We start from the raw sequence: 16,239 nt of genomic DNA on the forward strand, positions 1-16,239 counted from the left end.
GGGATTGCTGGGTCATATGGTAATTCTATTTTTAGTTTTTTTTTTGTTTTTTTTTTTTTGCGGTATGCAGACCCCTCACTGTTGTGCCCTCTCCCGTTGTGGAGCACAGACTCCGGACGCGCAGGCTCAGTGGCCGTGGCTCATGGGCCCAGCTGCTCCGCGGCATGTGGTATCTTCCAGGACTGGGGCACGAACCCGTGTCCCCTGCATCAGCAGGTGGACTCTCAACGACTGCGCCACCAGGGAAGCCCTATTTTTAGTTTTTTAAGGAAACTCCATACTGTTCTCCATAGTGGCTGTACCAATTTACATACCCAGCAGCAGTGCAAGAGGGTTCCCTTTTCTCCACACCCTCTCCAGCATTTGTTGTTTGTAGATTTTCTGATGAAGTCTCTTCTAACTGGTGTGGGTGATACCTCATTGTAGTTTTGATTTGCATTTCTCTAATAATTAGTGATGTTGAACAGCTTTTCATGTACTTCTTGGCCATCTGTATGCCTTCTTTGGAGAAATGTCTATTTAGGTCTTCTGCCCATTTTGGAATTGGGTTGTTTGTTTTCTTAATATTGAGCTGCGTGAGCTGTTAATATATTTTGGAAATTAATCCTTTGTCCGTTGATTTGTTTGCAAATATTTTCTCCCATTCTGAGGGTTTTCTTTTTGTCTTGTTTGTAGTTTCCTCAGCTTTGCAAAAAGCTTTTAAGTTTGACTACGTCCCATTTGTTTACTTTTGTTTTTATTTCTATTACTCAAGGAGGTGGATCGAAAAAGTTCTTGCTGTGATTTATGTCAAAGAGTGTTCTTCCTATGTTTTCCTCTAAGAGTTTTATAGTGTCTGGTCTTACATTTAGGTCTTTAATCCATTTTGAGTTTATTTTTGTGTATGGTGTTAGGGAGTGTTCTAATTTCATTCTTTTATAGGTAGCTGTCCAGTTTTCTTAGCACCAGTTATTGAAGCGACTGTCTTTTCTCCATTGTATATTCTTGCCTCCTTTGTCATAGATTAGTTGACCATAGGTGCGTGGGTTTATCTCTTGGCTTTCTGTCTTGTTCCATTGATCTATATTTCTGTTGTTGTGCCAGTACCATATTGTCTTGATTACTGTAGCTTTGTAGTATCGTCTGAAGTCAGGGAGTCTCATTCTTCCAGCTCTGTTTTTTTCCCTCAAGACTGCTTTGGCTATTTGGGATCTTTGGTGTCTCCATAGAAACTTTAAGATTTTTTGTTCTAGTTCTGTAAAAAATGCCATTGGTAATTTGATAGGGATTGCGTTGAATCTGTAGATTGCTTTGGGTAGTATAGTCATTTTCATAATATTCATCCTTCCAATCCAAGAACATGGCATATCTCTCCTTCTGTTTGTGTCATCTTTGATTTCTTTCACCAGTGCCTTACAGTTTTCTGAGTACAGGTCTTTTACCTCCTTAGGTAGGTTTATTCCTTTGTATTTTATTATTTTTGTTGCAATGGTGAATGAGATTGTTTCTCCTTAATTTCTTTCTGATATTTTGTTGTTAGTGCATAGGAATGCAAGAGATTTCTGTGCATTAATTTTGTATCCTGCAACTTTACCAAATTCATTGATTAGCTCTAGTAGTTTTCTGGTGGCATCTTTTGGATTATCTATGTATAGTATCAAGGCATCTGCAAACAGTGACAGTTTTACTTCTTCTTTTCTGATTTGGATTCCTTTTATTTCTTTTTCTTCTCTGACTGCCGTGGCCAGGATTTCCAAAACTACGTTGAATAATAGTGGCGAGAGTGGACATCCTTGTCTTCTTCCTGATCTTAGAGGAAATGGTTTCAGTTTTTCACCATTGAGAATGATGTTTGCTGTGGGTTTGTTGTATATGGCCTTTATTATGTTGAGGTAGTTTCCCTCTGTGCCCACTTTCTGGAGAGTTTTTATCATAAGTGAGTGTGGAATTTTGTCAAAAGCTTTTTCTACATCTATTCAGATGATCATTTGGTTTTTATTCTTCGATTTGTTAATATGGTGTATCACATTGATTGATTTGCATATTTTGAAGAATCGTTGCATCCCTGGGATAAATCCCACTTGATCATGGTGTATGATCCTTTTAATCATACACCATGGTGTTGTTGGATTCTGTTTGCTAGTACTTCGTTCAGGATTTTTGCATCTATCTTCATCGGTGATATTGGTCTGTAATTTTCTCTCTTTGTATCATCTTTGTCCGGTTTGGGTATCAGGGTGATGGTGGCCTCGTAGAATGAGATTGGGAGTGTTCCATCCTCTGTGGTATGTTGGAAGAGTTTGAGAAGGATGGGCATTAGCTCTTCTCTAAACGTTTGATAGAATTCACCTGTGAAGCCATCTGGTCCTGGACTTTTGTTTCTTGGAAGATTTTTTTTTTTTTTCATAATCACGATGATGCCTTTATTACTGCTTGGAAGATTTTTAATCACAGTTTCAATTTCATTACTTGTGATTGGTCTGTTCATATTTTCTATTTCTTCCTGCTTCAGTCTTGGAAGCTTATACCTTTCCAAGAATTTGTCCATTTCTTCCAAGTTGTCCATTTTATTGGCATACATTTGCTTGTAGTAGTCTCTTCGTATGCTTTGTACTTCTGCAGTGTCTGTTTTAACTTCTCGTTTTTCATTTCTAATTTTATTGATTTGAGTCTTCTCTCTCTTTTTCTTGATAAGTCTGGCTAAAGGTTTATCAATTTTGTTTATCTTCTCAAAGAACCAGGCTTTAGTTTTATTATCTTTGCTACTGCTTTGTTTCTATTTCATTTATTTTTGCTCTGATCTTTATGTTTTCTTTCCTTCTACTAACTTTGGGTTTTGTTTGTTCTTCTTTCTCTGGTTCCTTTAGGTATAAGTTTAGATTGTTTATTTGAGTTTTTTTTGTTTCTTGAGGTAGGATTTTATTGCTATAAACTTCCCTCTTCGAACTGCTTTTGCTGCATTGCATAGGTTTTGGATTGTCATGTTTTCGTTGTCATTTGTCTCTAGGTATTTTCTGATTTCATCTTTGATTTCTTCAATGATCTCTTGGTTATTTAATAATGTATTGTTTAACCTCCAATATGTTTGTGTTTTTTACGTTTTTTCCCCTGTAATTGATTTCTAATCTCATAGTGTTGTGGCCAGAAAAGATGCTTGATATGATTTCAATTTTCTTAATTTTACTGAAGCTTGATTTGTGACCCAAGATGTGATATATTCTGGAGAATGTTCTGTGTGCACTTGAGAAGAAAGTGTAATCTGCTGTTTTTGGATGGAATGTCCTATAAATATCAATTAAATCTATCTGGTCTGTTGTGTCATTTAAAGCTTGTGTTTCCTTATTAATTTTCTGTCTGGATGATCTGTTCACTGGTGTAAGTGAGGTGTTAAAGTCCCCCACTATTATTGTGTTACTGTCTATTTCCTCTTTTATAGCTGTTAGCAGTTGCCCTATGTATTGAGGTGGTCCTATGTTGGGTGAATATATGTTTATAACTTATATCTTTTTCTTGGCTTGATCCCTTGATCATTATGTCATGTCTTTCCTTGTCTTTTGTTACATTCTTTAATTTAAAGTTTATTTTATCTGATATGAGTATTGCTACTCCAGCTTTCTTTTGATTTCCATTTGCATGGAATATCTTTCGCCATCCCCTCACTTTCAGTGTGTATGTGTCCGTAGGTCTGAAGTGGGTCTCTTGTAGACAGCATATATGTGGGTCTTGTTTTTGTATCCATTCAGCCAGCCTGTGTCTTTTGGTTGGAGCATTTAATCCATTCACAGTTAAGGTGATTATCGATATGTATGTTCCTCTGACCATTTTCTTAATTGTTTTGGCTTTGTTTTTGTGGGTCCTTTTCTTTTCTTGTGTTTTATACTTAGAGAAGTTCCTTTAGCATTTGTTGTAGCTTTAGAGCTGGTTGGTGCTGCTGAATTCTCTTAGCTTTTGCTTGTCTGTAAAGCTTTTGATTTCTCTGTTGAAACTGAATGAGATCCTTGCTGGGTAGGGTAATCTTGGTCGTAGGTTCTTCCCTATCATCACTTTAAATATATTACGCCACTCTCTTCTGGCTTGTAGAGTTTCTGCTGAGAAATCAACTCCTAAGGTTATGAGAGTTCCCTGTATGTTATTGATCATTTTTCCCTTGTTGCTTTCAATAATTTTTCTTTGTCTTTAATTTTCGTCAGTTTGATTACTATGTTTCTTGGCGTTTCTCCTTGGGTTTATCCTGCCTGGAACTCTCTGTGCTTCCTGGACATGGGTGGCTATTTCCTTTCCCATGTTAGGGAAGTTTTCAACTATAATCTCTTCAAATATTTTCTTGGGTCCTTTCTTTCTCTTCTCCTTCTGGGACCCCTATAATGTGAATATTGTTGAGTTTCATGTTGTTCCAGAGGTCTCTTAGGCTGTCTTCATTTCTTTTCATACTTTTTTCTTTATTCTGTTCCTTGCCAGTGATTTCCACCCTTCTGTTTTCCAGGTCACTTATCCGTTCTTCTGCCTCAGTTATTCTGCTATTGATTCCTTCTAGTGTATTTTCCATCTCAGTTATTGTATTGTTCTTCTCTGTTTGTTCTTTAATTCTTCTAGGTGTTTGTTCTTGAATTCTTCTAGGTCTTTCTTAAACATTTCTTGCATCTTCTCGATCTTTCCCTCCATTCTTTTTCAAGGTCCTGGATCATGTTCACTATCATTATTCTGAATTCTGTTTCTGGAAGGTTGCCTGTCTCCACTTCAATTAGTTGTTTTTCTGGGGTTTTATCTTGTTCCTCATCTGGTACATAGCCCTCTGCCTTTCATCTTGTCTGTCTTTCTGTGAATGTGGTTTTCGTTCCACAGGCTGCAGGATTGTAGTTCTTCTTCTCTACTTTCCTCTTCTTAAGGAACCTACTTCATGTTAGAAAGTATGGAATTTCCTAGAGGACAGTAATTAGTCTTTACTATCCCTTGATTGACAAAATAGATGATTTTAAAAAGGTAAAAGAAGTTTCATTACCACTGTTAAATGAATATGTATTTCTTAATCTGTAATTGATAGATCTTACATTTATCTAGAGATTTATTTTATCTTTAGGTAAAACTTGTTATGCATATAGTTTTGTGGAGTCTTTGCGGTCCAAGTCCCTTTTTTGGTTGGCCACTGTTGATCTAGACTTGCTATTGGAGTGTGGTCTATAGGCCAGCAAACGTTGCTGTTACTTGCAGAGTATATTAGAAATGAAGGATCTCAGGCCCCACTCCAGACCTACAGAATCATAATTCGTATTTTTTTTTTTTTTTTTTTTGCGGTACGCAAGCCTCTCACTGTTGTGGCCTCTGCCACTGCGGCATGTGGGATCTTCCTGGACTGGGGCACGAACCCATGTCCCCTGCATCAGCAGGCAGACTCTCAACCACTGCGCCACCAGGGAAGCCCCCCCATAGTTAGTATTTTAATGAGATCCTCAGGTGGTTCCATTGCACATTTTTTGAGAACAGTTTATAGAATACATGATTTTTTTCAGAGTCAGGAGGCTGTTGAATTTTTTTTCTCTCTGAAGAGGAATAGGAGGAGCAGACTAAAGAGAGTTAAAAATCAATTTGGCTTGCTTAATTACCGTATTTTAGAATGGTTCTGTTAATTAGTTGCATAGGAATTCCTGAAAATGTGTGTGTGTGTTTAGTATCTTTGTGGTTTTGTCACTATGCAAATAAACTTTTTTGTGAAATATTGTTTGATTTAATTGGGACTCAAACAGAAGTGTACTGACTTGCCTACAGCACATTATTTATTGTCTGTTTCTTAAGGAAATACCTTAGCATTGATCCTTTGGGAACCTACTTTTACTGTTTATCCAAAGGTGTACATGCCCATTTATTCCTCTCAGGGCAAGGTCACACAGCCATGAAGTAGTTTTGCTAGGATTTTTCCTTTTGATTGATTTTTTCCATTCATCAGTGTGCCTTCAAATTCAGTGATATTTGAGAAAGAAAGCACGCATTCTGCATCCCCTTCATGTATTAAGGATGCCATATTGCCAAGTATCAGCTTCTGTGGAAGAATGCAAATTTTTTTTTTATTTGACACTTTACAGATCAACAGTTAAGCAGCCATTTGTAATAAATAGATACACTCAGTTATCTTACTTAAAAATAATTGAGAAACTTGGAGTTTGACTTTTACCTTAGGATCCTTATGAAGAAACTGGTTATTTTACAGAAGGACTGTTAAGAAAGCTTGGTTTAGTGCTTAAAACCAGTGAAGTTGGTGGCAGCAGGGTTGCTGAATTGGGAGATGTTGTTTTCTTTGTTTTATTTCGTTTTAAATTTGTTTTGTAAACTTCCTGTGACATGGAAATACTTATTTTAAGTTAACATGAAATTTATTAGGAAGCTAAAATTTTAATTTACTTTGAAATTAGGAACCATTTTTCCTTGAATTAGTAATGAAATTATTTAATATAAGTTTTTTGGTAACTGTTCTTAAATCTAAGTTTTGAAAATAAAGTACATCATTTGATTGCTGAATCAGACCTTTTTTGTACTTTGGCAGTTTATAGATGGGCTAGCCATTTATAAACCTGACTTGTTTTTGTATATAGTCCTAAACACAGAATTTCCAAATCTGTAAATGCTTCATCTCAATGGCTATTTGGCAAGTACAAATTAGAAGAAACAAAGGGGTACAATTTCATACCCATATCAAATTGGCAAAAATGAAAAATTCTGACAGTATCAGATGTTGGTAAGGATGTAGGGAAATGGGAATTTCCCAATTTCTCATCAGCAATGAGCCATTGCTGATGTTGGAGAAATATAATTTAAACCAAAACCTCCTGCCATCTCAGAAAACTTCTCTTCAAAGGTAGAAGAGAAAGAAAATTTTATTTTTGACTAAGCATTAAGCTACAATATGATGCACGTCACCGGCTATCTGCTAACAGATTGCAAAGATGTGAAGAGTGCTCATCCTTTTATTTAGCTAAGCAGATAAAACCCTTTATATGCATATTCTCAAGATAAATTATGAGTAGTGTTCAAGTAAGAGGACTTGATAGAAACATTTGTCACACATAGTTCATCCTAAATTCACTTGGTAATTGAGGTGACCATATGTATTAGCTAATTGCTTTATCCAAAGGAAAACTAAACTTACATATTTTTATGACAGGAGGTAATTTTGCAACTTGGGGCTAGGTGGCCCTCTGAAGTTAGTTCCTACCCCACAGAAACTGGCAGAAAGGGGCACTATCTCCCTTGATTGTCACATTTCAAAGAGATGGCTTTTGGGTCCTTGAGAAAGATGGTCCTGAGTTGCTGATTAGAGGCTTATTTAGCTTTTTTTTTAATTTAAACTTTTAGAAAGTTTTTATTTTTAATAAATGTATTTATTTGTTTATGGCTGCGTTGGGTCCTTGTTGCATCATGTGGGCTTTCTCCAGTTGCAGTGAGCGGGGCCACTCATCATTGTGGTGCACGGACTTCTCACTGCGGTGGCTCCTCTTGTTGTGGAGCACCGGCTCTAGGCGCGTGGGCGTCAGCAGTTGTGGCACGTGGACTCAGTAGTTGTGGCTCACAGGCTCAGTAGTTGTGACTCGTGGGCTCTAGAGCACAGGCTCAATAGTTGTGGCGCACGGGCTTAGTTGCTCCGTGGCATGTGGGATCTTCCCGGACCAGGGCTTGAACCTGTGTCCCCTGCATTGGCAGGCAGATTCTTAACCACTGTGCCACCAGGAAAGTCCCTTTAATTTTTTATTTATTTATTTTTTTGCTGTATGTGGACCTCTCACTGTTGTGGCCTCTCCCGTTGCAACGGAGCACAGGCTCCGGACGTGCAGGCTCAGCGGCCATGACTCACGGGCCCAGCCGCTCCGCGGCACGTGGGATCTTCCTGGACCGGGGCATGAACCCATGTCCCCTGCATCAGCAGGCGGACTCTCAACCACTGCACCACCAGGGAAGCCCCCCTTTAATTTTTATTTTAGTTTTTATTTTATTTTTAAAACAATTTTTGGGACTTCCCTGGCGCATGGGCTTCTCATTGCGGTGGCTTCTCTTGTTGTGGAGCATGGGCTCTAGGCATGTGGGCTCAGTAGTTGTGACTCGCGGGCTCTAGGGTGTGGGCTCAGTAGTTGTGGCACACAGGCTTAGTTGCTCCGCGGCATATGGGATCTTCCCGGACCAGGGATTGAACCCGTGTCCCCTGCACTGGCAGGCAGATTCTTAGCCACTGGACCACTAGGGAAGTCCAGTATTTTATTTCTTAATAAAAGAAGATCTTAATAAGATAGAATGTTAAGGTTTAATTAATTTGGGCTGTCAATCCATGAGTGTTTGTTATATTATTATCTAGGTTCTTTTGTAATGTTTGAATATTTTTTTATTAAAAGTTTAAAAAGAGAGAGCCAGAGAAAAAGGGGGCAGTAGTTGGGGGAAATCAATTTGCTAGTATTGCATATTTGCATGGTAATGATAATGATCTAGTAAAAAGGGAAAAGTTAGTGCGGGAGACAAGGACAGTTGTAAGAGCAGAGTCCTTGAGTATGAAAAACAAAGTGAGATCCAGTGCAGAAGTAATTTGTTTGGCTTTTGATAGGAGCAAGGACAATTTGTTGAAACAGTAGGGAAAGCAGAATAAATGGTGGGAAGAGGAAGTAGTTCTCTTCTGAATTTAGGGCGACTAACATTCAGGTTTGCTTGAGACTGGGAGGTTTCCCAGGATGCAGGACTTCCAGTGCTAAAACTGGCAAAGTCCTGAGCAACCAGGATGGTTGGTTATTCTGCTTGTTTTTCCTTAACGAAATGAAAAGTTTGATCATCTGTTGGGAATGGGAATGGGAAGGGGATGATGGTTTAAGGTAAAAAGAGAAGCTATATGAAGTAACTCTCTATCTTAAAGATAGGTGAGCAAATTCACTAGGTTGTCGTGGTATGATTTCTGAGCTTTGTTTGCTAAGGATCTGCTGTAATTTATGAATATAATTTCAAAGTTCATATGGTTGTGTTTCTTTACAGTCTCATTCAGCTGTTCAGATGGAGGTGCTTTGTTAAGTGGAAGGTTGGTTTTAACTATGATTTGACTACACTGGAGAAAGAGAGGAGCAAAGGAGGGAGGCCACAGGCAAGGGAGTGGTTACAGTGATGGATCATCAAATCTCAGGATGGGTATAAAAAGTGAAGAAGAGAGGATGAAGGACAGTTGGAAAAGTGACTCCAGCAGATTTCTAGACGTGAACTGGAATGATAGGAAGTGAAGAGAGTGGGATGCTTGAAATTGAGATTTTTGAGGTGGTGTAGTTACACTGGTTATTGATATGGTGATGGGAATAGGGGGCTGGAGTGGATGGCAGGAAAGATCATTGAGTGTGGTAATGATCATTCCATGGATGTGATTTTAGTGATTAAGGCAGGTTTTGGTACTCTAAAATATATTCAATTATTTTCTTTTCATATACTATATTTTTCTCTTTCTTGTTTCATTTTGTTTGATCATTGCCTCAAATTGTAGATTGTATTGTTCTTGAATGAAGATGGTTGTAAATAAATAAGTGGATGGATAAAAGCAAATTTTGTTGAATCAGTGCTTGTCTTTATCACATGGCTTGCTACTAGAAACTTTGTAGTTGGTTAAGTTTCAAACATTAACATCCAAAATGATGATCCACTGCCCATTAAGCTATTTTAGTTCCAAATAGGTTCAGTGAGGACTTTGTGTCATGTATGGTTATTAGTACTGTATTGCTTTGCTCACTCCTGTTTCTCTCTTTCTCTTTTTATAGGACCGCAACTGAATGCACAGCTAGAAGGTTGGCTTTCACAAGTACAGTCCACGAAAAGACCTGCTAGAGCCATTATTGCACCGTAAGTTTTAAGGGTCTTTACCCAGAATCTTTCATATGTTAATTATTAATAGAGAATGGGTATCTACGGATAGAATTAAAAATTAAAAATCAAATGCTGTGTTGAACTGAAGAAGTTATATTCACTAAATTTCATGATTTCTGTGGTTTTCACTTTAACTCAAGGATAAAGGAATTGGCTACTTTATTTTCTCAGATGCAGAAATATCAAAATTTACTTTTGGTAATAAAACTGACTTTTAAAACAAAGAGTTGTTTACATTAGATAAACTTGGTGATTTCAGTAGTATTTGGTACAAATGAATAAGTTCTGTTTTAAACATTGAAAAGATCTACTTTAATCACATAATTTTAAACTTATAATAAAAAATGGATTAAACATAAAATGGTGCAGTATGGAGTAGCAGCCAGATTTTTAGGGGAGGGGTAGATTTTTTTTTTTTAATGAAGAAAATCTGTGACTATTTTGTCTATGTTAGAGGGCTTTTTGAGAACTACAGGCTAGCAAACATACAGTTAACTATGTGTCTGTGTATGATGTGAATTCAGTTAATTTTGATTTGGTAAGTGTTGGAGTTTGTACTATTTCTGTCACAGCAGCATCTTTTATGTGACTTCTGTTGAGTTCAGGTTGGTACCTTGATAAATAGTAAATAGTAAAAATAATAGCAACCACTTACTAAACAATATGAGAATTAAATGAGTAAATACACATAAAAAGCTTACATTAATGTTTGGCACATAAGAAGTATTCCATAAATGTTATGTATTTTTTGTGCCACACTTTGTTAAATACTCCATTTGTATGATCTAACTTCATCTCGTTTAAAAGATTCAGGAAGCTGAGTATACTACTTACCAACTGTGACATATAATTATTTAATCTCTTGTGCCTTTGTCTCCTTGGTAAAATTGGAATATTACTTTCATATAGTTTTTCCAAAGATTAAGTGAGCCAATCTTTATAAAACTTTTAGCATAATGACTTGCTATTACTTATTTTGTTATTCAGCAAATATCTACCAGGCTAAATGCCAGATACTCTTCTTTGTGCTGCTCTTTGAATAAAACAAAATCACTACTCTCGTAGTGCTTGTCTTTTAGTATTTGGGGAAGACAGACAGTAAATAAATAATTATATTCTGTGTCAGGTGCTAAGAAAAATCAAGCAGATAAGAAGATTGAGAGTGACAGTATGGGTAGGGAGTTGCTAGTTTAGATAGGATAGTAAGAAAAGGTCTTCCTCATAAGGTAACAGTTGAGTCTAAATGATGTGAGAGAGAAGTTATGCAGATGCCCAGGGAAAAAGGGTTTCAGGTTGAGGACAAAGCAAGGACAGAGGCTCTGGGGCAGGATACGCTTAAAGGTGTTTGAGGAAAAGCAAGGCCAGTGTAGCTGGAGTGGCGTGTGTGTGGAGAAGAGTAGTGGATGAGGTAGGCTGCGGGGGCTGGATTGTAGGGAGGCTTTGTAGGAGAACATAAAAACTTTGGTTTTTGCTTCTTTTTTTTTTTTTTTGCGGTACGCGGGCGTCTACTGTTGCGGCCTCTCCCGTTGCGGGGCCCGCTCTGTGGCATGTGGGATCTTCCCGGACCGGGGCATGATCCCGTATCCCCTGCATCGGCAGGCGGACTCTCAACCACTGCGCCACCAGGGAAGCCCCAAACTTTGGTTTTTATTCCAAGTGATATGGCAAGTAATGAGAAGTTTTGAGCAGCAAAGTGACATGATCTGACTTAGGTTTGAAAAGGATTATTCTTGCTGCTGTATGAACTTTCTGTTTTGTGGGGGCAAGGAGTCCAATTTCGGAGGCTTATTACTATAGTACAGAAAAGAGATGACATAATGCCTTTGGCTGGGAGCTAGAGGTGGAGGTGATGAGAAACTGTATATTCTGGGTATTTGGAAGGCAGGACCAATAAAATAGAAGAAGTCAAGGATGACTCTTAAGTTTGGGTTTGTGAAATTGGAAGGATGGAATTGGGGTTTGTACTAATTAAAGGAGAAAACAAGGGTGTAGGTGGGGAGTGGAATTTGAAGTGTTTATATAAAATCTAAATTTTATTCTGCCTGTGTTAATGTTGAGATACCTATTAGGTATCCAAGTGAGGCAGCTAGGTATATGAATCTGGAGTACAGGGAAGAAGGCCAAGGCTGTGTTGGCATATCACACTTAACACAGCTAAGTGTGTAACTTTAATCAGACATGGTTGCCTCGGGAGTAAAATAGAGAAGAGGTTCAAAGACTAAGGCCTTAGGCAAGCCAGCTTAATTTAGAGGTCACCATGAAGATGAGTATTTGCAAAGGAGATTTTGAAGGAGGACCAGTGGGGAAGGAGGAAAACCAAGAGTGAGTGAAGTCTCTGGGAGGCAAAAGGATGAAAATGTGTCAGGGAGGAAAAGATGATCAGGTGTGTCAAATTCTGCCAAGAGGTCAAATAAGATGAGGATTGATAATTGGATACTATGGAGATTGCTGGTTATTTTAGTAAGAACAGTTTCTGTGGGGTGGTGGGGATGAAAGCACAGTTGGAGTGGGTTCAAGAAAGAATCAAGGAGGGAAATGAAGACAGTGAGTATAGATAGTTTTTTTGAGAAATTTTGCTATAAATCAAGGAAGTAGGGCAATGGGAATGTGGTGTTGGGGAGAATTTTTATTGAAGGTGGGAGATATTAAAGTGTTTATAATGTTGATGACATGATCTAGTAGAGAAAGAAAAATTGATGCAAGGATAAGTTGGGAAGTTTGTATAAGTGAGATCCTTGGTTGGGTGAGAAACAGTGGATTAGTAATCATCTCTTTATAACATCTCATGAGGTATGTTCTATTGTCATTCCCATTACTTTGCTGGTATTTGACTATTATGGTATACTACCTTCCTAGTTAAAACTTACTCTAAATGTGGGAGCTGAACTGAATCAACATAAAATTAAAATGAGGTTAGTTATTCATGAAAAAGTAACTAGACTTGTTTGCTTCTTGTAGTTAGTTTTAAATTGAAATGTTTGGAAATGCCCTTGGAAATGAAATGTTTGAGTCTACGTTACAAATATATTAATTTGTAAAAGATTTCCAAGTTACCTTAGGTTTTAAAATGAATATTTGAAAATAGTTTTGGCTTTGGTGTGCATGTTTCTGCTATATAGTGACTTTGTAGTTATGTTTATGTATACATAGGCAATTTCTACTTTGTTAATATGTGAAAACTTTAAATATAGTCAAGTTCATCTTATTATATTTTCCTTTCCAGAGTTACCTGTTTTTTTTTTGCGGTAAGCGGGCCTCTCACTGTTGTGGCTTCTCCCGCTGTGGAGCACAGGCTCTGGATGCTCAGCGGCCATGGCTCACGGGCCCAGCCGCTCCGCGGCATGTGGGATCTTCCCAGACCGGGGCAGGAACCCGTGTCCCCTGCATTGGCAGGCGGACTCTCAACCACTGCGCCACCAGGGAAGCCCTCCTTTTTTTTTTTAAGGTAGAAAAGCAACAACAAATATTTTCTTGTTATATAGGCACAAAAGTGTCTTTGTAAGAACGAGCTTATATAGTAATTAGACAACTTAAAATTTTAAGATTTCTACTTTTATTTCAAATCAAAAACATACTTTTAAAATTTTATAAATTCTAGCTCTCTGGGACCACCTTTTCTTAGATTTTGCCTTCATAAGAATAAATCATATGAGGGCAACCTTAAAAAAACAAACTCAAAACCTAGATAGCACACTTTTGAAAATGTTTAAACAGTTTGCTTATTTTTATATGGATGTAGATTAAATAGAATAATGTCATTTATTGTTGATGTTATTAAAAGATTAAATATTGACCCATAAACCAACTGTTGATCAATTTTAATGAATTCTAATCTATATAACATAACCAGGCACATTTGGGAGAGGGATTCAAAAGAATTTAATTTGACTAAAAAATATCCTTTGGTTGCATTTGGAACTATCTTACTTATATTGAGGCACAGGAGACAGTATGTGGCCCTGGGATATATATTGAAATGATCTCATGAACTAGGAGTTCCAGAAGCCTTCTTACCATGACTGCCAGTTTACCTTGATGCCAAAATTGTTGTTTATCTTGCAGTATTCAGCAATAACTCAGCAACCCTTAGAATGGAGCTGTACAGGTATACATCACTTAAGAAACATCTTATTGAATATAAAAAGATAAGCAGATAATTGTGGAAGGAGCTTAATTTACATGATGAAATTATTTTTTACTGTCAAGCACAGACAATGAATACTGAAGGCCATACATTTAAAGCAGAATTTGATTTCTTAGTAGTTAACCAAGTAGGAATAGTATGGAATAAAGGATACTTTCACTTTTCGTTGCGTACCTTTTATTACGGTTTGACTTTTTTTTACTGTGTACATTATACCTTTAGTATAAAAACCTGTTTGAAAAATTTAAAAACTAAGAAACATTTATATAGAAGACCAGGTTGTATATAGTGAAGCATACCTGTAGAGCTCTACCAGTACATGTCATGAGACAATCTTCATAAATTATCTAGTTAACTTAAGTTACTGGAGATTTGCAGTCCTTGTTAATGTTAACAAACAATCTTCTAAACAGTCTCATAGTGCGTTCTGTGTTGTGTTGTGTGCTTGTTTGGCTTGGTTTTGGTTTTGTCTCACTTCCTTTCACATAGTGAAAGCAGATGTGCCCTGTGTGAATGATAGGCCAGAAGACAGGCTCCTTGCATTAGCATAGAGTTCGAGCTAAATCTGGTAGAAACCATCAAGACTTTCCCAGTCTTGTTAATAGTAAGAAGGACTGGTAGGTTATTCATGGCAATATCTCAAATCATATATACTCTAGCAGTAAAAAAAAAAACCCTCAATATGTAACATTGTGGTTAGTTTATTCTTACTTGACTTTTTAGCGCATAATATTGTTTGCTTAATGTTTATGAGATTCCATTTGTAAAAATAAAATATTCTAAATAATGACTGTTTTACCTGAATATTTCTTGGATATAATCATTTGCTGATTTTTTTATCGAAGCAGGAATCTTTAGGGCCATTGAGCATTGCCTGTGAAGGAAAAGAATAAAAGGCTACGTGCAGCAAAATAAAACCGAGGTGGAGGTTGCTGCTTCTGGAAACTGTTTGGGGCCAGTTGTCATTTAGGTTGATCCTTTACGTTTACAGGTGTTTTTAAATTTAGTTTCTAGGTTTGTAGATCATATCTTAACTTAAGGTTGCAAACTTTGCTTATTGTTGGAGGAGATCTCATTTCATCTGGTCCAATCTTCTCATTTCATCTAGGGCAGTCTTTTATTTTGCATTTTTCCTGCTATTCAGTAGAATTAGGACTACGGAAATCTGACTTTGTTGAATTCAAGTAAGTGTTTATTATTCCCTATATCCACTTTGATGAAAAGCCTCTCATAGAATGTTTAGTAGACTCTTGGCATTCATAGTTGATATAAGTGAAAGTCCATGTGATGTAGTGATTAGTAATTTTCCTGAGGTAGGAATTTAAATTATACCACACTGCAAGGTTGCTGTATGGGAAACTGTCACTTAACTAGTGAATGATTGTGGACAGTGTGACCTTGCATCCTCATTTAATTGCAGCTCTCTGAGGGGCAGAGAAATTCTGGTAGGTTAGGAGCTGAAGCTGCTGATGCAAAGGATCTGCTGTGTAGGTGTAAAGGGAGAAGCAAAAGTACTCTATGTTAAAAGAAAGATCAGTTTTTAGAGGTATGGTTTTAGCCTAATGACAAATTATAGATATAATAATATATATATAATAATAGTATAATTTTGTATTTATTTTCATGAGAAGTTACATTGAGAATCAGAGTTACCTGTAACAGCTAGCAGGGATGACTTTGTATTAAAGGTTTTAAGAACTCTGGAAAGACTGACTTAGACACACTTTTATGATGCATATTCAAATATCTGTAGAGCTCAAATTTTCATTGCTTTTCTGGCTGTTATGCAGAACGACTAAAGAAAAAAACGTAGCCGTTCCCTTAGTGAAGCCTCCTTTATTGTGAGTGATTCCTTACTGGAACCTGTTGCCACATACATGTAGAGTTATAGATTCTGTTAGCAAGAGAAGGGTGTAGGAACAGGATTAATGGTGAGAGTTGATGATTATTACTCTGGCTTTATTCATTACCATATATCTGGGCCAGGGTAAAGGAAAGTATTACAAATTCTCTTCTTTGAATGTGACCTTGATCCTTTCATGAAGTAGAGTGAGTTCCTCACTATGGGATAAGTGAGTATGGGGTATATATACTTAATGATCAAAAAATAGATACATTGCAGTGTATTCTCTATCTAAGTTAAGAATCTCCCTGTCCTTGGGAGATGGGTTCAAGATGGCGGGGTAGAAGGATGTGTGCTCACTCCCTCTTGCAAGAGCACAGGAATCACAACTAACTGCTGAACAGTC

The 16,239-nt window shown here is 37.3% G+C and overlaps 1 protein-coding gene across 6 annotated transcripts in view; it reads left to right on the forward strand.

Moving 5' to 3' along the window:
• The window catches only part of MEMO1 (mediator of cell motility 1), a 129,530-nt gene that overhangs the window by 55,108 nt on the left and 58,183 nt on the right, over positions 1-16,239 (forward strand). For 5 of the 6 annotated variants that reach the window (XM_027113452.1, XM_027113447.1, XM_027113449.1 and 2 more), the window contains exon 2: positions 9,741-9,822. Coding sequence is in view for 3 of the 6 variants with exons in the window: in XM_027113447.1 (XP_026969248.1) it covers positions 9,741-9,822 (82 nt within the window). In the remaining 3 variants the exon portion in view is untranslated. Of the gene's footprint in view, positions 1-8,998; positions 9,020-9,740; positions 9,823-16,239 lie in introns of those variants that run through there. The other variant, XM_027113451.1, reaches the window with a different exon arrangement.

The sequence above is a fragment of the Aethalodelphis obliquidens genome, unplaced genomic scaffold (assembly GCF_003676395.1).
Source record: "Aethalodelphis obliquidens isolate GAN/ISIS:26980383/991018 unplaced genomic scaffold, ASM367639v1 scaffold12, whole genome shotgun sequence".
NCBI lineage: Eukaryota > Metazoa > Chordata > Mammalia > Artiodactyla > Delphinidae > Aethalodelphis > Aethalodelphis obliquidens.